This window comes from Syngnathoides biaculeatus, chromosome 9, assembly GCF_019802595.1.
Source record: "Syngnathoides biaculeatus isolate LvHL_M chromosome 9, ASM1980259v1, whole genome shotgun sequence".
In the NCBI taxonomy this organism is placed as follows: domain Eukaryota; kingdom Metazoa; phylum Chordata; class Actinopteri; order Syngnathiformes; family Syngnathidae; genus Syngnathoides; species Syngnathoides biaculeatus.
The window spans coordinates 21,488,396-21,507,480 of record NC_084648.1 but is presented as its reverse complement, the minus strand read 5'-3'; the positions used below and the strand labels follow the sequence as shown (position 1 = coordinate 21,507,480).

Genomic DNA, 19,085 nt, shown 5'->3' with positions numbered 1-19,085 from the left:
TTTTTCATATTCTTCATGGACAGTAAATCAAGTCAACTGATTTGCTTTTTTTGCCCCTTTTATTATCTTTAGGGTTATAATAATAATAATAATAATGACCAACATAATTTCCTGCGGACATTGGAAATCCCGATGCGGACGGGTCCAGTGAGAGGCGGGACTTCATCGAAAAGGGAAAAGAAAACTAAAGTAAGAGAGATGACGTCGCTTTTGTGACTGTGAAACATATTTTTGTCCTACACGCCAGCCGGGAACTACGGTCGCGTGTCGGTGCGTGCGGCGTTGAGGACGACCTCGGCGCTTCTGAGAGGGAACTCGTAGGACGGGACGCCGAGCTCTTGGAGACCGTCGCGGCACGTCTCCGCCAAGGTGCTGTAGTCCTGGGGGGGGAGGGGGAGGGGGAGGGGGGGGGGGAGGGAGGTCAACTTACGTGAATGTCACGCACACGCTCGAGCCGCAGGGTACGGAAGAAAAAAAAAAAAAAAAAAAAAAAGACGTCCGTCTTTGCAAACGGCTGTCGGGGACGTTCATTTTTGACAAAGTTCACCACATCGATTCTAAAATGATCTCAATTCTGTTGATAATTCAAAGGCTCATCGTCAGTCGGCCAAGATTCATTTGAAATGAAAAAGATGACAACTGATTTGCGTGTCCTCAACGGATACGATGACGTGCGCATCTGCTGACGTCGTTCCAAACGCCTCCCTCCGGTGGACATTTTTAATATTACCGTTGATTTCCTGCTCACTCCAGTCCACAAACATTTTTGTACACGCGCGTAAATATGGATCGTGCAGCCCGAATAAAACACGGCGGGCTGACCTGACCTGACGTCGTCGGTCCAGGTCGTCCTGTAACGTGGCGACGGCGTCCGTCTTGGCCCGCAGGATTTCCTGGAACCAGGAAGGAAATTTGCGATGACGACGACGGTCGCGTCGCGTCGCGCCGCCCGCAGCCCTACCCGAAGCCCGTCGCGGCGGGGCGGGTGACCGACGGCGGCGAGGAGCTGCGCCTCTTTCCGCTCCACAGACTGACTGAGTAGCGCCATCTTTTGGTCCAGGAGAATTTCCTTGAGCCCGCTCCTCCGCTGGACCTCCAGCAGGACCTCCGTCTGCTTCCTCAGCAGCGCGTCACGCTCCTCCTCCACCTGCGGTCGGCGCCGCCGCACAGGAAAGAGCGAGTCACGCCGACCCGTGACGTGCGCTAGTGGCGCGTCGGTGCCACACGGCGACCTGAGCAAAGGCGGCGATGAGCAGGTCTCGTTCCAGGGCGACGTCCTCCAGCTGCTCCTCCAGAATCTTGACACGGGCGGCGCCGGCCTGGAGGACGCACGGGTGAAAACGGGCAAGACGGGCACACGGCCGCGCCGCGCCGGTCGTCGGTACCGCCTGTCGGGAGCGGGCCCGCCCGTGGCCCTCCAGTCGGCGGCGGACGTCCGGAAGCTTCCGCTCGGCCTCCTGCAGGGACGCGCCGAGGCTTTTGTTGCGCAGCTCGGCTTCCTTCAGGCGGACGTGAACGTGCGCGTGGCGCTTCCTCGCCACCGCCGCCGCGTCCTGCGCGCGCAGTCGGCCACAGAAGCGCAGAAAGCCGCGACAAAATGAAGACAAATACAACGCGTACAACGGAAGTCGTCGGACCTGACCTCGAGTACTTTGCCGTCGTGGCCCAGTTTGCTTTGCACGCCGCCGAAGAATTCTTCAGCCGCCGGAAACTTTTTGCGGCGCTCGCCCGTCGCCAATTTGAGGCGCTCGGCCATCTCCTTTTCCAACGCCAAGATGGCCGCCGACGTTTTCTCAGTCTCCGCCCGCCGCGTCTGCTCCAGCTTCTGGCCGTACTTGGCCTCCACGTCTACGCGGAATTTGACGGCGACGGGGTCCATTTTTGCAACGACGTCAATTTGACGGCGACACCGACACCGACCTGCGATTCTCTTGTGGTACTCGTTGCTGAGCTCCATCAGCTGCACTTGATGCTTCTGCGGAGGTTCGAGGAGTCCAAAAGTGTCGGTGCAAAGTTTGGACTTTTTGACCACCATCTTGTATTGACCGGAATTGGACTTTGTACCTTCAAGTCGGAACGTACCAGTTTGAGCTCCCGGACGCAGCGGCGGCCGCAGAGCTCCCGACGGCGAGCGTCGGCCTGCGCGTTTTGGACCTGGCCGCGCAGACGCAGCTCGACGTCGGCGTGGCGTCTGCGCGCGAGTCGAGTCGCCGCGGCGCCGTCCGTCTCCTCGCGGGCCGCCGCCGCGCGCTGCTCTGACAGGACGTGCTTCAGTTTCTGCTTGTACACCTGCGACGTCGGCGGAGGAAAATTTGGCCGTGGAACGCCCGGAAATGAATCCCGCTGATTCCGTACACAAATTCTACAGGAGCGCCGCACGCTGACAAACTTTCAACAGTCCAATCTCAAACGGAAGCTCGATAACGTACAAAATGGCGACGCGTGGGAGTTGCACTTTGATGGCACAGCGCAAAAAGGAAACGATGAGACGGCGACGGAGGAGGAGGAGGAGGAAGCGCTCACGCCGATCTCCAGGCGGTGGCGTCGCTCGGCCTCGTCCTTCTCGGCGCTTCGCTTCCTGAGCTGCGCCTGAGTGTCCTCTAGGTGGCGCTTGCTGACCTCCCAGAAGCTTTGGATCTTGTCCCGCTCCAGTCGGAAGAAGCTCTTCTCCTCGCGCTCGCGCTCCAGCTCCTCTCTCAGGCGGATGATGTGCTCCTCCAGCTGCGCTCGCACAAAAAGTTGCACAACTTTTGGACCGACGTCAAAGTCACGCGGTCGTGTTCGGCGCTGCCGCTCGCTTCTGAGTTGGCCGAGCTTCGCTTCTGCGCGGAGGCCCGTTTTCCTCTTCGCAAGCCAAGCGCGGCGACGCTCTGAAAATGCCTCAATTTTTCATTACAACTTGGGTTCGCTTTTCAACACTGCCAAAAATGAGGACGTTTTCAAAACCAAACTGTGAAAAGACGCAGACGGCCAGCTGAACGTCAACACCGCTGGCCGGCGGCATTCCCAATTTCACAGCAGCTGGTTTTGCAAACTTTCCCCACAGACGAGACGGCTCGGCGGGTCACCAGTGAAGCGGGCGGTGCCGACCACGGAAAGTGGACTCGTGTGCTTCTAGTCGGCGGCAAGTCTTCCCGATGACCTTTGACCTGGTCTAAGACGTCGGCCCCTCAGTATGTCGGATTCTTTTCGGTGCCCGCTGCGATGTGGCCATTATTATTATTATTATTATTGTTCAACTTCTCAAACGGGATTTCATATACTCAGCGATATTGTTTTGATTGAAATTTGGCAGGCCCGGTGACCTTACTTGCCGGTGGTACGTTGAATTTACTTGGAAATTTTGCACCAGTTTAGTGTCCCATTAAAACAGGTATGTTACCAAAAAAAAAAAAAAAATGTCCATATATATATTTACGTCAAAATGGGCAAAAAATAAGTTTCATATGACGTCCCCGCAGCCCTTAAACCAATGGGATAAAATAAGGATTTAAAAAAAAAAAAAACCCCAACAACTTTCCGCTTCACCCGTGTTCCCTGACCTGTATGACACACAAGATGGCGTGATTAGATAGATGAGCGTTAAGACGTTTTAGAGCACTTTTTACGTGGAAAATGTTGGGCCCGAAAAAGTCCTTGTAAAACTGCGCGAACCAAACCCCAACGCGTATTTGATATGATTCAAGGGGAGAAAGGCGCGAAGTTAGCCTCGCGATGAGCTCGCTACCTGCTCCTTGGTCATGTCTTGCGTCCACGGGGCGTCCGCGGGTCCACCGGACACTTTGCCCTTGGCGGCCTTCGTCCTCCTCGCCGTCTGAACGCCCGCACAGCAAACATTTTCTGACACAAGAGCAGCTCATCCGAAACTAGCTAACTTCGCTAGCGGCGGCTAAGCTACGTCAGCGGCGAACGAGTTAGCTCGAGAATTGAAGCCAACGACTTACCATCGTCGAACGTTTAGGAAGGCGCAACACGTATTTTTCTTTTTCTTTTTTTTTTTTTACAAAGACAAGCGAACTAATTCAACTTCAGCGGTATGTCGACAGCCAAGCGTTGTCATAGCAACAGCCTCACGTGACGCGCCGCTTCCAACTGAGCAAACGACGACGTGAGATCAACGTCGATTGTTTGTTCGTTGAGGAAAGACAAAGTAGAAAAGTTTCAACTTGAAAAAACCTCACGTTTCATGTTCAAGTTTAAAAAAAAAAAAAAAACCCTCCCAATTCATGTTTGGGTCGAATGAATGTCATATTTAATGTACATGATGAACAATTGTCATTTAATAAGAGTTCATTTTACTTCTAATAATGACCATACAAGTGTTGGATACATGTGATATATTCACGTTGAAAACAAAAACATTTACTTTTACTGCACGTTAAATGAAACATTACCATTCATGAAATGTTAAATGGATGTGACGTTTCATATTCGAGTTTCCAAAAATCAATGTAATATTGAACGTTCCGTCCACCTTTTTTTAGCTTGTCGGAGGCGGATCAGGTCGGGAGAGCGGCGGCGCGAGCAGGGAAGGTTTCCGGACTTTGCTCTTGACCAGGTCGTCCTCGATGAGAACTGCGGCCTCTCTCTTATTGGGACAGGTAACTCATATACGTGCGTATGAAATTGAAATATTCTCATTCTTTTGACTTCCCAGCCAGGTTCACGACCCTTGTCCCGTCCTTCCGTAACAGGGTCATGCAGCATCCGTTTTTAATCCCCCCCCCCCCCCCCAAGAAATTCTCTTCTGATCAAGTGATGGACTCAATAAACTTCACTTGTAATGCTAAGAAACCACAGCGGAAGCTTAAACACTTCCCAGTGTAACACGGTAAAAGGGGGACGAAGGGCCGAACGGGACAAAAAAAACAACAACAACAACAAAAAAAATCCCCCAAATGACAGACGTCACAATTCCCGTTCATGCTCCGTAAATGTGTCCCGATTCACGTTGGCGTGGTCGGCTCGCGATTCATTTTGGCCAAATCCCCGAAGGAGACGCTCGCCGAGCCTCGTTTGGCCGCTTTGGCCTGAAGACAAAAACCAAAAAGTCAAAACCTTTCATCGCATTTGGTGAGCTCGACGACGACGACGCTGGAAGCGGATTTGGGGTTTTTTTTTTTTTTGCCAAAGGTTTCTGGTCTCGCCCGTTGCGGTACTGAAGAAAGGCTGAAAGGTGATCGGCCGACGACGACGGCGGCGTCTCACCTGAGAGCGGTGAGGCTTCCACCCAATCATGTGGATGATGTCGAAGGTGGCGGGAATGGAGCCGTCCTCGCGACCGTACATTTCTGACACAAAATGAAGCCTTGACTGACCTCGCGTATGAAATGTGTTACATATAAATAACTTTGCTTTGCTTTGCTCGTCGACGTCGTTCCGGCCGGCAGGAGTTTTTTTCCGTACGCACCTTTGTAAATGGCCGCCGCCGCCAAAATGCTGTCCCGATGCAACATGGATCTTCGGTTCCGAGCGCAGTTACTCTCGCCCATCCCTGAACACCCACAAGCACGCTCGGGTCGGAAACTGACGCCCATCAAAAGTATTTAACCATAAACTCAGTCGGGAACGAAAAGGGCCTAAAGTGGCAGGGACGGACGTCTTGTTTGGCAACAAATCAAACAAATGCATTTCGGAGGCCTTAAAAACGTGCATGAAAACTCACAAACGCGTCAACGGAAAATTGGGCCCGGTCGGGACTGGCTGGAGTATTAGTATAAAAATTCATCCGAGGAGGAATTGGCGACGTTTGTCCCACACGGAAGAAAATTCATTGTGGAGCGCAAAATTTAGAAATGAATCCCAATTTTGAATTTGGACTGGTTGCACTCATACGACGTGGATGTCTGACCTTGTAAGTCCGTCATCAGTTCCACGACGCCCGGGTAGCGGACCTGCACCTCGTCCACGTCCTGAGGAAACAAAGCGTCGCGTGACCAACGCAAGTGTTGCTCGGCAGCAGCCGAGTCACGTGACGCGGCGGATGGAAGCGTACGAAGGTCGACGGCTTTGTGTTTTCAAAGATTTCGACTGCAAAAGACAGTTTTATGCCATGTATTGAAGTTGGGCGCTCGTGTGACGTACAGAAGAGTCCCGTAATTTCCAGCCTACAAGCCACCACTTATTTCACACGCCTTCAAGCCTGCGGTTTACGTGGCGACGCGGCGCTCGCGCACCTGATTATCAGCCTCGGTACGCAGAAAGAGTTCAACGCTAGCACCGCGCACCGAGGCTCATAACCAGGTGCGCTCTGTAGGCCGGGAAGTCCGGTACGCGCAGTAAAAGTACACAAAAAGTGAAGTTCCTGGATGGCGAACTGACAAAGTTGGCACAATTGGAGTGACCCGAAAATGCACGCCTGATCTGTCCATCTGAACCTCATTTGACCTCTGAACTTTTGTCCCCCCCGTTTGTTGGCTCCTAAAATGGCCGCCCGAGCGTCATCGGCCACGACCGGAAGAGTCACAGAAAGGTCTGCGAAGCGGAGCCGACGGCCGCACTCGACGTTTCCACTCAAGTGCGCAAAAAAAAAAAAAGTGTGCACGAGGCGCTCTGCAGCGGCATTTGCCCGACGTTTAGCGCGCGCCCTCCCTGCCGAAGGAACCCGGTCACGTCACCACGGTGAGCACGTCGAATCCGGCCCGTCCCAGCAGGTTCCCCAAGTCGGCCACGGCGACGAAGGGCGACACGTGCGGCGAGAAGCCCCCCTCGCGCTCCGTCTCGGCCAGCTGCAGCGAGCAGCGCAGCTCGTACAGGGTCTCGCCGCCCACCGCGGCGCCGATGAACACCCCGTCCGGCTTCAGCACGTCGTGGATCTGAAGGAGACACAGACCGCGGACCTGACCGTCGGGGGGGTTGGGGTCATCGAGAATAAAGGAACCATTTTGTCATCTTTGGATCGATAACGCCGCGCTCAATTTCTTTCGATTAGAATCTTTGAAATGGTGGCGGTGGCGACCTCTCCAAATGGCAAAATCGTGGCTAATGTTTCGGGGTTTGCAACACATTTTGGGGATATGACGCTCAAGACATTTCCAGATACGGTTGACTTTTCTAATCCTTTCCATGAAGAAAAAAAAAAAAAAAAAAATGAAATCACCAACAACCCACAAATACATCTTAAGTGTCTGCAACGGGTCTGCGGTCTGCCATCTGGCCGCCGTTTGGCATTGACGCAATTCAGGAAGGGGCTCAGAGTTGATCCCTGTTGCACACCTCTCACCGCAGTTCTGCCGACTTGCGCGTGCAGTACCGCAACTGCTCTCTTTGTCGTAGTGCCGCAAAGAAGACGCAATGCAGCGCCTTTTGAGCTTCTCTTGAACTTTTGCACTCGCATCCTGAAGGCAACTAACGCATGCGTGTGCGTGACATCACTGACCTGTCTGAGTGCGGCGGGCAGGTCGTTGACCCAGTGCAGACTGTGGGGGGGTGAAACAGAGAGCACAGGTCAAAGGTCAGCAGAGCGAGCGCGACGTGATTACTTTGACATCATGATTAACACACACACACACGATTATTCACTCGTTCGAAACTTTGTTTTTATTCAATGACCAAATTTCAACTTTCAATTGAATTCAAATAGTCACAAATCATAACGATACATTCATACAACGGGAATAATGAGCTAAATCCAAAAGATTTGCCGCAGTTCCTGCTGTGCGCTCCTCGCCCTGTTGGGGGCAGCGCGGTGCACGCGTGAAGACGACGGGAGGAGAAGAATCAACTTGCAGCCGAACTTTACGACTAGCGCGGTTTTCTGCCACCGACTCCGCAACGTAAACGTCTTCTTTCTCGCCTTTGAGTGTAGATATTCGTTATTTGAAACTCAGTCCCGCCCGGGGTCAAATGCTAAGTCAAACTAGCCCACGTTAGCGTTCAGCGGGCGATGTTTGGAAAACTAACTTTGTGTTGTATTTAAAGGATTAATGTGTGTGTGCACTTAGATGGCAGTTAAAGTGACTTCGTGTCCAGAAACCGCTTGAGTTGCCTCAGGGAGGCCGCAAGCAGGAAGTGGCGCGCACACGGCAGCCATTTTGTACATAAACGAGGCTCGATCGACGACGACGTTTGTACCACGCCGGCGGGAAGCCGACGCGGAAATCCCGATTGAATTTGGGACGGCGGGCCGCCCGCCGCTCACCTCATGCTGCTGAGAACCAGATGGAAGGAATTCTCCCGGAAAGGAAGGAACTCCTCGTCGGCGGCCAGCGCGTGACGCCTCATCTCGCCGGCGACGTTCTGCCTCTGGACACAAACGGGAAGCCACGGCTTCAGAGAAGTCCGCCGACGGGTCCGCGGGAAGCGGCGGCGGCCGTCACGTACCAGGGCGCTCTCAGAGACGTCCGTCATAAACAAACACTCCACCACGTCCTGAACGGCGAGCGGAGAGCAAACCGGTGACGACATCGAAGAGCGACACAACAAACGGGGACTCAAACGCGCGTCATCGGATCACGAGATCGGCACCGCGCCTCACTTGACGAGTTCACAACAAACGTTTGGGATGAATCACACATTTCTCGTTTTACATTTCAGCTCCTCTCAGATGCGATGAGAGCACATCTCGAAAACATTTGCAAACGTCAACCGGTCGGCACATGTGCCTCACAGTGGCGAGGACCGGGGTTCAAGTCCCAAACGAGATGACGGAAGCGTGACCTTGCTCAAATGTTGCGCGACGTGACCCCGTCCGGCGCCGAGCTCCAACGCCAGAGGAAAAGTCCTGGAAGCACAAAAAGAAGACGGCGATGACAGCAAGGTGACGCGCGCAGAGCGCCGGCGCCGCCGTCGGGAAGTCACCTGGCCACATCGTAGACGCGGTCGGCCACTCGACTGCCAACCTGCGCACACGCACACACACAATATCTGGATCAATATTTACATCGAGGTCGTTGAATGCCTGCCATGTTTGAAAGTCATTGAGAAATGTTTTCCTATTGTTTAAGCAGGACTGTCAAATATGTGATTATGATGATCATATTGGCGGAACGGTGGAGCAGTCGTAAACCTCACAGTTGTGAGGACCGGGGTTCAAATCCCGGCTCCGCCTTTGTGGAGTTTGCATGTTTTCCCCGCGCCTGCGTGGGTGTCCAAAAAAAAGTTGCACGCCAGGTGAATCGCGAGTGAGGGTGAAGGGTTCTTCGGCTGGCGACCAGTTGAGGGTGGAGGCCGCCTTCTGCCCTCCGATCCGGTCCGGTCCGGTCCCCCCCCCCCCCCCCCCCAACAACGCGCCCCGACGAAGTGAAACGAGGAACTCCTTCTTGCGAATGTCGCCTTCCTTTGAACAACGTCAATCCGACCGGGCAGTGACGTGACTGACCTCCTCCCTGACGTAGTCGTACTTGCGGCAGTGGCGATCGGCGGCGGCCCGCTCCTTCTGGGCCTTCTTCGCGGTTCGGTCGAACACGTTGGCGCTCGCGAACCTCCTGCGGGATTCGACCCCCCAGCGGCTGGGGCAGCGGGAGGCCGGCGGGGTCCGCAGCAGCCTCGCGAACGCCCCTCCGATTGTCGCCATCTTTTCTTGTTTTTAATTTCTTCTTCTTTCAAGAGACGTTTGGGTGCGCGATCGCCACCTTGTGGTACGGGGTAAGAATCATGACGTCAAGTAACCTCGTTCCGGGGGAGGGGGGGGGGGAATCATATGACACATAAGCTTTCAGCGAAGGACAGTTTATTAAAATGAGATAATTCTCAACACCGTCACCCTAATTATGAGACTGTAGCGCCGGAGAAAAGGAGTCGGACACAGGAACAGAACATCAAAAACACGACTCGGATAACGGCGGGAACTCCGTTCCCCTTTACTTCGGAAGCGCAACAACAAAAACAGTCCGTGCGGAAGCCCGCACCCCAACTCGAGGTCCCGGGGGTGAATTATGTAAACACCACAACGCACCTGGCTGTTTATCTTCATTTTTTTTTTTTCCCCCACCAGTTGTAAGTGTCACCTTAAAGGTGGAAAAACTGCTTTTGGCTTTTGTTTGATGGTGTTGTTCCTTCAACTTTTATTAGGTGGAACGACCTTTGTTGTTGTTGTTTTGCAAAACCATCTGACGAGCACTGGGGCAGGATTACATAAGTTGGGGAGTCGCAACCGAGTCCAAACTTGACTCGCCTCTTTTTCGTTTTTCTGCAGCGACTTCAGACTTTCAGGTGAGGAAGCGCACCGTCAACCCGCTTGACTGAAAGCTGCACAAGTGAGTCAGGTCAGGAAAGCATTCGTTGTCCGTTTCTTGTGGTTTTCATCGTTTCGCTTCGTTTTCGTCCGCTGGCTTCCCCGACGTCCTCTGGGCGCTTATGAAACTCGAGGGAGGCCGCTTTTGTAACCCGGCCGCGCCGGCCAATCGCGCGGCAGCCTGCGCTCACGTGACCCGAGTTTTTATGTAAGCGACGAGTGTCGGCGGCGAGGAAGTTCGCTGGTGGAGGAGGAGGAGGACTCGAACCCGAACCGCAGCGGAGATGGACGCCGCCTAGCCCGTTCTTTGGAGACGTCCACGACGACATGTCGCTCCAGCCGCCGGCAGAGGAAGCGGCGGCTTTCTTTGCGGGCGCCGAACAGGCCGTCGCCGCCGCCGCCGCCGCCGCAGCCTTCGAGCCAGAGCAGCAGCAGCAGCAGCAGCAGCAGCAGCAGCAGGTCGTCCTGCGCAAAGCCAACGCGTGCGCCTCGGACGACTCCCTGAAGGAGGCCATTTACTGGCTGTCGGTGGCCTTGCGCTACGGGCCCGTCAGACCGCAACAGCTGAGCACCTTCGTGGACTGCGTCGTGCGGAAGCTCAAGACGAAGGCCGCCTCCGCCCCGGACTCCCCGTCGGAGCGGGTGTTGGACTGCCCCGGCTGCCGCCGCTTCTTGGGGGAGCCCGTGACGCTGGCGTGCGGACACTCGTTCTGCAAGAGGTGCGTGACGCGGGGGCTCCTGTCCCGGTGCAAGCTGTGCCACGAAGCGCCGTCCCGGCTGAGCGGCAAGCCCAACGTGGTTCTGGGCGGCCTCCTGGCCAAATGCTTCCCGGGGGAGGTGGACCGCTGCAAGAGACGCGACCAGGTGGAGCAGCTGTGCGCGCGCATGCGCTACCGCGACGCCGTCGCGCGGGCGAGCGACCTGATCCGAGCAGGTGAGGCGCGCGGACGCCGTCTTGGATGTGGCCTCTGGTTCCGGTTCGGTGCGAGCTTTCGCGTCCGTTTTTACACGGCGACTCTCCCAAACGCTTACGAAATGTCGGACGTCGAGCGCATGCGCGTCGGGGTCCGCTTGCGTAAAAGTCAAGACGGCGAGTGAGCCGGGCGGGCTGCTTTCGTAACTTGCGCCGAACCGAGTGACAATGAAAAAACCCGACGAAAGCGACATAGTTGCAGATCAAACAAAGCAGGGTTTGCTCCACTTAAATCCTTGAAGCTTTTCATTGATCTGCGGGTGTTCTTCACGACCGAACACGAGTCGAGGCTGTGGAAGGAAAATATCATTTGTGCATAACTACTTCCGCAGCCACACCACTACTTTGGACAACGTGTCAACGATCCTGCTGCTTTGGGATCGCTCGGATCATATTGTCGGGTCCTTATATGTGCGTTCATCTGAGATGACACGCTGTGGCGACCCCAAAAGGGACAAGCCGAAAGAAACCATCATTTCTCGCAAGTTAAAAAAAAAAAAACAACCTGAACTTTTCTCAGGAATGATGGCAAAAATTGAAAGTATTCAAAGTAGCAGGACGGTGTTGGGCTTGCAGACGCAGGTGGCAAAGTCGAGGCCCGGGGGCCAGCTCCGGCCCACTGCAGCATTAATTAGGGAGGCTAAAATGCCGCATTTAAAAATTGTCTTTCCTTTTAACTACATTTCTGTCATCGATTTTTTTGTTTTAATGTCCATCAATTTCTCATGTAATAATGAGCGGCCATCCGAGGGAAGCCGCGACGACAAAAAGTGCTCCACGTGTGAGCTGCCACGCACTTGGCAACGGGCTGCTCGAACCCCCGTTTGCTCGTTTGAAGTCGCGCAGAGGGCATTCCGGGTTCATTGGCGATTCCAAATTGTTGTGAGCGGATTGAGCCGGTCCAGGATGTGGACGGCCGCATGCGCCGGTTGGATCGCAGGCCACGTCGCTGTCAGGAAATGTCGTCTCTGAAGCTCTGCGTCAAAACCGCCGTCGGCCGCTTCCGCGTGACTCTTGTTGCCGTGGTCCTCGTTTGGCAGCTCGATGCCGTCACGGTAAACGAGCGTTCTGGATCAAGCCCGAATAGCGTCGGACTGCAAATGATTTCTCTTTGGTGTCTTCTCTCTCTGTGGCCCTCCCAAGACCCAGAAACGACGGAGGAGGTGCGCCTGTTGCGGGCGGAGGCCTACACGTCCCTGAAGCAGTTCGATCTGGCTTTAGAGGACATCGAGTTTTGTCTGGCGTCCGGCTCTTCTGCCGAGGTAGGTCGCGCTCCTTCATTCTTGCGGGCAAATGTCGTGCCCCGGAACGCGTCGAGATTTTTGCCGTGGACTCAAGACGATCTAAGTGGCAACTCCGTAACGCCGCGAAGGCGTGCAAAAACGGTCAAAACGTCAAGTGCAGCTAAGCCTTATTTTTTTTGAATCCCGTCGCATCCGATTTGCCCGCTTCAAAAAAAAAAAAAACGGAACGCGACGGCATCAGAATCCAAGATTTGAGTGCGGTTGTCCGAAATTGTGCAAATTTGTCTTGTCGTCTGATGCCGCCTGATGGCAGCGTTGTTGTTTTTTTGTAAATATCTTTCTTGCCAGCAGCATGTGAAAATGGTGCTCATCAATGGAGAACTTTTCACTCACGCTGTCGCGTCGCCTTAGGCTTTGTTTCGGAAAGCCACGGTGCTGCACGAGACGGGCCAAGTGGACGAGTCCCTCCAAGTCTTCCTCGGGTGCCTCGCGCTGGACGAGGACTTCCCCTGCGCTAAGAGACGAGTGGAAAAGGTCAGCTCGCTCAAAACCAATGACCGGATGTTGCCAGCGCGCGCGCGTGTGTGTGTTGTCGTGACAAACAAAAAACCCCCAAAATTGTTTGGGTTTGAAAAGTTTGGCGAGGGTTACGTTTCGGGGTCGTCGTGGTGACGTCTGACGTGATTTATTTGATTACAATTGGGACGAAGGCCACCGCTTTCGTGACCCGAAGGCGTCGATCGTTCCGTCGCGCAATCTTTTGCGGACGTCGGAAGCCATTTATGAAAAGTTGTCCCGAAAGACGGCGTCTCCCTTTACAAATGTCGAGTTTTTGGATGGGATCCGCTCGAGCGCTCCTGCCCGTCCAATTTCCGTCCGTTGGCCTTTGCGACGACGGCACTTGGTGAGAATCTGGTTCTCGTTTGCGGGTGTCTGCTTGGCTCCGCTTGCTGGATGATTTTCATACCTGACGTGTTTCACGCGGGCACACCCGACCCGGTTGTCGTTGGTGGCACCTTTTGTCCCGGGTTCTTCACGTTCATGGAAAATCAAGAAAAGCAGCCCAAACCTTTGGGGAAAAACGTCCCTTTTGGACAAGAAGTTGGGGTCCCTTTCGGGTTCCGGCTTTTCCAAGTCACCCCGAAAACTTTTCTTCCTCTTCTGCCTTTTTTTTTTTTTCCCTTGCTGAGGAAGAAAGTCAAGTCGAGCAACGGCCTGATCGACGCCATCTTCTTGACTTGCTTCATCCTTTGAGTCACAGCTGGGGTGTTTTTTTTTTTTGGAATCTCAAAATCTCAGCTACACCTTCCAACTACGGCGTTCTCGTTCTGCGCATAACTTGGGCTCATTTCTGCAGAATTTGTGGTCTCGTTCTGCGCGTAACTTGTGGTGGCGGCTTTGCCTTTTGCGACAAACGTAACGGGGCCTTGAGGAAACTGCTGTCAAACCCGTCGTAATTTATTACTGTTCTATTTTGTTGTTGTTTCTGACTCGGCGCATTTCAATCGGTCCCGGGACACAAACAAAACAAAAGACTAAATGTCACACGATGTGATTCTGCGGCTCATTTGGGCTTTTCTTTTCCATCAAGTCAAAATACAAGACAACATATGCACAAACACGCATCACTTACAAAAGCAGTTCTGATGCACGAAGGAGCGTCCAGAATGATTTTTTTTTTTTTTTTTTACGGGTCGGGATCATCTTCCACAGCTCGGAAACCGTTTGGGCCGAACGGCACTTGAATCGTCTCCGGATTATCGCAGCAGTCCAGATTATCGAGTTCCTCATCTGAATTTGTGAAGATCCGTCGCGAAATGAAGGTTCTTGTTTGGGAACGGCGAGTCGCGAGTTCAAAAGCGAGCCGCGGCGCCGCCTTCTGGTTTTCAGCCCGATTGGAACGCAGCAGTCGGTTGGTGTCAACGAAGGAGGAGGACGTACGCGGTTCGTCCATTTCCTCAGTCAATACGAATCAAACCTTTGGGCCGCAGTGCGGAATTTCCTTCCCCCCTTTCAATTTCAATTTGTTCCTCCTAATCGATGAAGCGACGGTTGCGGCGCAGCAGCCGTTTTGGGAAACTTGAGAAGTAAAGCGAAACAAAAGAAGAATGTTGACCCGCCGTACGCCGACGTCCCGTGACCCGACGCGACCCCGTTAGCTGCGCTCGACAGAAGCGGCGCTGTGGCGCCGTTTACGCAACGGGCGGGCGCGCGCACACTCGCTTCCCTTGTACGCACTTCAACTTGCTTTGTCACGCCACCTCCATCTTCTCGCGATATTCTCGTGGGAAACCGTTGCGTAATCTCGCCGTCCGAGGCCGCCCCAAACGGCGGGGGGAACCGACATCCGCGTCGGCTGACGCAATTGTCGCTGAAACGAGTTCTGTACCGGGTTTCATCCGCGATGTGTTGGAACCGTCTTGTCTCGGTGGGACGTTTAACGCAAAAACTGTTTCCACGATATCGACGTCAGGGACGGAGGACAGCGAGCGGATGTCCACTTGCTTCTCGAGGCCCAAGTCCGGAAAGAGATAACGCGGCCGGAAAGGTCCAACGGTGGCTCGCTGCCTTCGATACCGCTTAGAAATGCCCGCAGACGACGGCAAAGAAAAGGTTCTGCGAGTTCCGCTTTACGTCTGAAAGGTCTTTTCTGTCCGTGTCGCATTCGAGCGGCTCCAACGACCCGAAACAAATTCAAAATAAAGACGATTCGGATTCACTTCTGTTGAGGTTCTTGCCCCCGCAACTCCGCCGGTTGTGCGCCGCGCGACTTGCTCGCCCCGAGTTTTTTATTTTTATTTTTTTTTTTTTTAATGGTATACGTTCCGTATCATTGTTCTTTCATTTGTGTCGTTGTTTTGCAGATTCTCTGTGGCCTGCTCTCTTCGGCTAATGACAACGTCAAAGTCGGCCTGAGGGAAACGGCGCTGAACACGTCGCCGCGCTTGCGCAACAAAAGCCTGGTGCCCGACGCCCAAGTCAGGTCGCAGAGTCCCGTCCGGAGACGAAGCCGAGAGCAGGCCCGCGAGCGGGAGGTGGGCGGGGCGGGGGCGGTCACGCCGAGCGTATCGCGGCGCCGACGTGTTACCGCTTCACGTGGTTTCCTGTGAATCCGCAGAGACGCTGCGAGAGTCTGGAGCGTCCCGGTCTGAGCCGAGCCCATTCCCTGCGCTGCGGCGAGCGGGGCCTGAAGAGGGTGAGCTCGGCCCCCCAGCTGGGAGGCCAGGAGAAGGCCAGCCTGCTCAAGAGGAAGTTGTCCGCGTCGGACGCCGAGCCCTGCGTCGCGGCCAGCGGAAGTCGCAAGTATCAAAAACAAGGTGAGGCGCCACTTTTTGCCCACCTGTGCTCGAGTAAAGGTGAAACTCTGCATTTGCTTCAAGGTGTGAAAAAGTCCCCCAAAACTGCAGCCAAAGCAAAGACGCAACCAAGTGTTCCGGACGACCTCATTGACGCCAATGACTTGGAGTGCTCGCTCTGCATGAGGTGAGCTGACGTGCGCCGATTGCGAGCTTCCAAGAAATGAAACCAAATCTCGCCAGAACGAAAGTCGGTCGGGGAGGTGAAATATTTTTGGGAGCTACCAATTTGCTCGTTGCTCCGAATTGTGCGTCAGTGCCGTGTGTAACACTTTGCGTAGCGGTGCCTAGAAAGTCTGCGTCTGACCCGGGCCGCCCTCTGGCCCGACCAGGTTGTTCTACGAGCCGGTGACGACGCCGTGCGGCCACACCTTCTGTAAAAACTGCCTGCAGCGCTCTTTGGACCACGCGGCGCTTTGCCCCCTGTGCAAGGAGAGCCTGAAAGAGGTAAAGGGGGGCAGCCCTGGGGGTGGGGTGGGGGGGGGCTTTCGCGCTCCAGCGTCACCTCAATTAACGGGAAACCTCTCTCGGTCAGTATCTGGCGTGCAGGAAGTACACTGTGACAAGCGTGCTGGATGCCCTCATCAAAGAGTATTTGCCTCGGGAGTACGAGGAGAGGTCCAAAAGCCACTGGGAGGAGACCAGAGAGCTGTCCGAGTAAGTGGGCCGCCGCGGCCCGTACCCCCCGACGGCGACAGGGGCCGACGCTTTTGTTTTGTGTCCCGACGCAGCCTGACCAAGAACGTGCCCATCTTCGTGTGTACCATGGCCTACCCCACCGTGCCTTGCCCGCTGCACGTCTTCGAGCCGCGCTACCGCCTGATGATCCGCCGCTGCATGGAGACGGGCACGCGGCAGTTCGGGATGTGTATCAACGATCCGCACAAAGGGTGAGAGCTGAAAACCGGACGGACCGGCGCTCATTATTTGCCGATCGTGTTGGCTGGATTCAAGTCAGACGGCGGCATCCGCCCCGACAGGTTTGTGGACTACGGATGCATGCTGATCATCCGGAGCGTCCACTTCCTGCCCGACGGTAGATCCGTGGTGGACACCGTCGGAGGGAAGCGCTTCCGAGTCCTGTCCCGAGGAATGAAGGACGGTTACAGTATTGCCGACATCCAACATTTGGAGGACACGCGGGTAAGAGGGGTCCCCTCGCCGCCGCTGCGCTCACGACTGTGACCGAAAAAGTCGCCCGCCGCCCTTCAGGTGGCGGACGGAGAAGAACTGGAGAGCCTCCAAGAGCTCCACGACGCCGTGTACGGTCAGGCCCGGGTCTGGTTCCAGAACCTCAAAGTCCGCTTCCACAACCAGATCCTGCAGCACTTCGGACCCATGCCCGAGCGAGAAGCCGACATCCAGGTACGCGTCCTCGCGCTGCTCCCTCTCGGGCGGCTCGAGGTGGCGGAGGCCGAAAAGTTCTCCAAATCGGAGGCGGTCTTTGCTTCATTCGGGATGCGAGAAGGGTGCCCGGTTGCGGCAGGACAACTCGCGAGGGGTGGGGGGGGGGGTTTTATCAGGGAGACCCGTTTCTGAGACTGGGGTGACTCCTGGTGAATCTCGGAAGGCTGGGCCAAGACAATTCAACTCATTCCAAATGAGCTTATTTTGCAAAACCCGGGCGGGACGCAGCACCTCACGTTTAAGACGGACCTCACGCCGATTCGATGGGCCTGAGTCTGAATCCGAAAGCTAGTTCAGAATTGATTTGGGGTTTTTCACGTCTTTTGGCGTCGGACTGTAAATAGTCGATGGCCAATAAAAGTCACTGAAAAAAGAAATGTCGGCACGATGGAGATGAAAAGACGGCAGAGACGAGGCCAGACTTTGCACGCTCCAGGTAGCTTCTTCTTCTACGTGCGATTGAAGTAGATTCTTCTTCTTCGTTTGCACTGGAAGCAACGGCCATGTTTTAAGTATCAGATAATTTAAAAAAAAAAAAAAAATAGTAGTATCTGGTCGCTAGCTGGCTTGATGAAACGCTGCAGCGCTAGTCTTCATGTTTTAGGCTAGGAAGCCTTTATTTTAGTAAAAAAAAAAGATACAAAAATGAGCGAGTTAAGACCGGACTCCCAAGTGTCCTTTTTCCATCCCTCCGTTCCCGCTCAGCAGCAATCTTGGCACTCAGGTTCAGCCCGACGAGCGACGTCGTTTTCCCACGTTTGCTCCCCGAAAGCGCGTTTGACGCGCAACGGAAAGTTCAGGACGTGATGGCGAACCGAGGGAGTCGGTCATTGACGGCGGTGTCCCGTGTCCTGCGTCGTAGGCGACTCCGAACGGTCCGGCGTGCTGCTGGTGGCTGCTGGCCGTGCTGCCCATCGACCCGCGTTACCAGCTGTCCGTCCTCTCCATGACCAGCCTGAAAGAGCGCCTGGTCAAGATCCGGCACATCCTCACCTACCTGCAGAGCATCCCCGCCGACTGAGCGCTTCCTCCGGCAGCCGGCCGGGGAGCCGTTTCGACTCGCGGACTCGCCGCCGGACCGCCTCAGGCATTCTTCGTCCGTCGGCCGGATGACCAGAAGAGATGAAGCGGTTCCGACGGCTCGGGGCCACCTTGCGTTGCCTTACGGGGGAAGCGGGAAGCCGGAGTGCCGTCACGTCAAATCCAAAATGCTGCATCAAAAACAGTCCGCGTGGGGAATCCCGGGCTGGCCTCGTTGTTGGCGGGTTCCAGATTCCGTGCGTCGCTTCCACGTTGCTCGTGCACAACAACTCCTCACCCCGCGTCGTCGTCGTCGTCGTCCAAATCTTCCACCCACTAAGATCTGGATACGTTTCCTGCGCCGACGGAAACGCCCGACCGCCAATCGCCAAAGTCCTGGACGAAATGACGCCCGCTCCAACGGCATTGACCGTCCGGATTCTTCTTGAGCCAGCTGCGAGGTCTTTTCCAAGAAAAACTGAGACGTCTGAAATGTTTAGAAACAAATTTGCAAAGACGCAAACCTGCTGGGGGTCCGTCGTACTTCTCCAAAGTCAACGCATATTTTGACATTCTGTTTGTGTTTTCATTTGAAAGAGGGGCTACTGCAATATTTAGTCATTGAATCAATGGACAGTATATGCAGCCGTAAGGCAAACGTTGAATATTCTTGTGAAGCTCTGCTTTGCCTTAGCTTGAAAGTTACACAATTCTGTCCCGTCATGATATGAAGTGTCGTGTTTTGATTGTATTTTTGTCTCGAGCGTCGTTTGCTTCCTACGGGACGAAGATGTAAATCATTGCTAGAAAAGAAAAAAAAAAGTATTTTTGGGGGAACGTTTGGCTTTTTGTGCCCTTTTAAATGACTTTTTAATTTAAAAAAAAAAAAAAAAAAGCCATTTTGTCAAATT

General features: G+C 54.4%; 2 protein-coding genes across 8 annotated transcripts; one reads left to right on the top strand and one right to left on the bottom strand.

Annotated features, from left to right (window-relative positions):
- Positions 1 to 13: 13 nt before the first annotated feature.
- ndufaf5 (NADH:ubiquinone oxidoreductase complex assembly factor 5) lies at positions 14 to 9,581 on the bottom strand. 5 transcript variants are annotated; one of them, XM_061829515.1, is made up of 21 exons: positions 9,320 to 9,579; positions 8,800 to 8,840; positions 8,659 to 8,722; positions 8,323 to 8,370; positions 8,141 to 8,244; positions 7,379 to 7,418; positions 6,618 to 6,815; positions 5,852 to 5,912; positions 5,411 to 5,494; positions 5,209 to 5,291; positions 3,728 to 3,814; positions 2,524 to 2,721; positions 2,083 to 2,289; positions 1,921 to 1,975; positions 1,643 to 1,848; positions 1,386 to 1,553; positions 1,233 to 1,319; positions 962 to 1,147; positions 823 to 893; positions 245 to 380; positions 14 to 160 (listed from the first exon to the last, which is right to left on the bottom strand). In XM_061829515.1, the coding sequence occupies exons 1-21, from the start codon at positions 9,512 to 9,514 to the stop codon at positions 14 to 16; spliced, it is 2,466 nt and encodes an 821-aa protein (XP_061685499.1). In that variant the 5' UTR covers positions 9,515 to 9,579. The 5 variants fall into 5 exon arrangements, with proteins under 5 accessions (XP_061685499.1, XP_061685498.1, XP_061685502.1 ...); XM_061829514.1 differs by having other exon boundaries at positions 1,643 to 1,975; positions 9,320 to 9,580; XM_061829518.1 differs by having other exon boundaries at positions 1,643 to 1,975; positions 8,323 to 8,475; positions 8,609 to 8,722; positions 9,320 to 9,363.
- Positions 9,582 to 9,646: 65 nt separating this feature from the next.
- lonrf1 (LON peptidase N-terminal domain and ring finger 1) lies at positions 9,647 to 19,021 on the top strand. 3 transcript variants are annotated; one of them, XM_061829520.1, is made up of 13 exons: positions 9,647 to 9,936; positions 10,136 to 11,108; positions 12,291 to 12,409; positions 12,803 to 12,925; positions 15,256 to 15,426; positions 15,510 to 15,708; positions 15,772 to 15,874; positions 16,080 to 16,194; positions 16,283 to 16,404; positions 16,479 to 16,637; positions 16,728 to 16,890; positions 16,960 to 17,112; positions 18,017 to 19,020. In XM_061829520.1, exons 2-13 carry the CDS (start codon positions 10,502 to 10,504, stop codon positions 18,173 to 18,175), a joined length of 2,193 nt encoding a protein of 730 aa, XP_061685504.1. In that variant the 5' UTR covers positions 9,647 to 9,936; positions 10,136 to 10,501; the 3' UTR covers positions 18,176 to 19,020. The 3 variants fall into 3 exon arrangements, with proteins under 3 accessions (XP_061685504.1, XP_061685503.1, XP_061685505.1); XM_061829519.1 differs by lacking the exon at positions 9,647 to 9,936 and having other exon boundaries at positions 10,033 to 11,108; XM_061829521.1 differs by lacking the exons at positions 9,647 to 9,936; positions 12,803 to 12,925 and having other exon boundaries at positions 10,203 to 11,108; positions 18,017 to 19,021.
- The last annotated feature ends 64 nt before the right edge of the window (positions 19,022 to 19,085 follow it).

What these genes read in the sequence shown, in the direction of transcription:
- lonrf1 (XM_061829520.1), top strand. Translation starts at nt 10,502, where the DNA reads ATGTCGCTCCAGCCGCCGGCAGAGGAAGCGGCGGCTTTCTTTGCGGGC. An exon ending in CTAAGAGACGAGTGGAAAAG is followed by an intron (nt 12,926 to 15,255) that starts GTCAGCTCGCTC and finishes GTTGTTTTGCAG; the next exon opens with ATTCTCTGTGGCCTGCTCTC. An exon ending in TCGCAAGTATCAAAAACAAG is followed by an intron (nt 15,709 to 15,771) that starts GTGAGGCGCCAC and finishes ATTTGCTTCAAG; the next exon opens with GTGTGAAAAAGTCCCCCAAA.
- ndufaf5 (XM_061829514.1), bottom strand. Translation starts at nt 9,514, where the DNA reads ATGGCGACAATCGGAGGGGCGTTCGCGAGGCTGCTGCGGACCCCGCCG. An exon ending in ACGTCTCTGAGAGCGCCCTG is followed by an intron (nt 8,245 to 8,322) that starts GTACGTGACGGC and finishes GTTTGTGTCCAG; the next exon opens with AGGCAGAACGTCGCCGGCGA. An exon ending in GATTCGACGTGCTCACCGTG is followed by an intron (nt 5,913 to 6,617) that starts GTGACGTGACCG and finishes TTGTTTCCTCAG; the next exon opens with GACGTGGACGAGGTGCAGGT.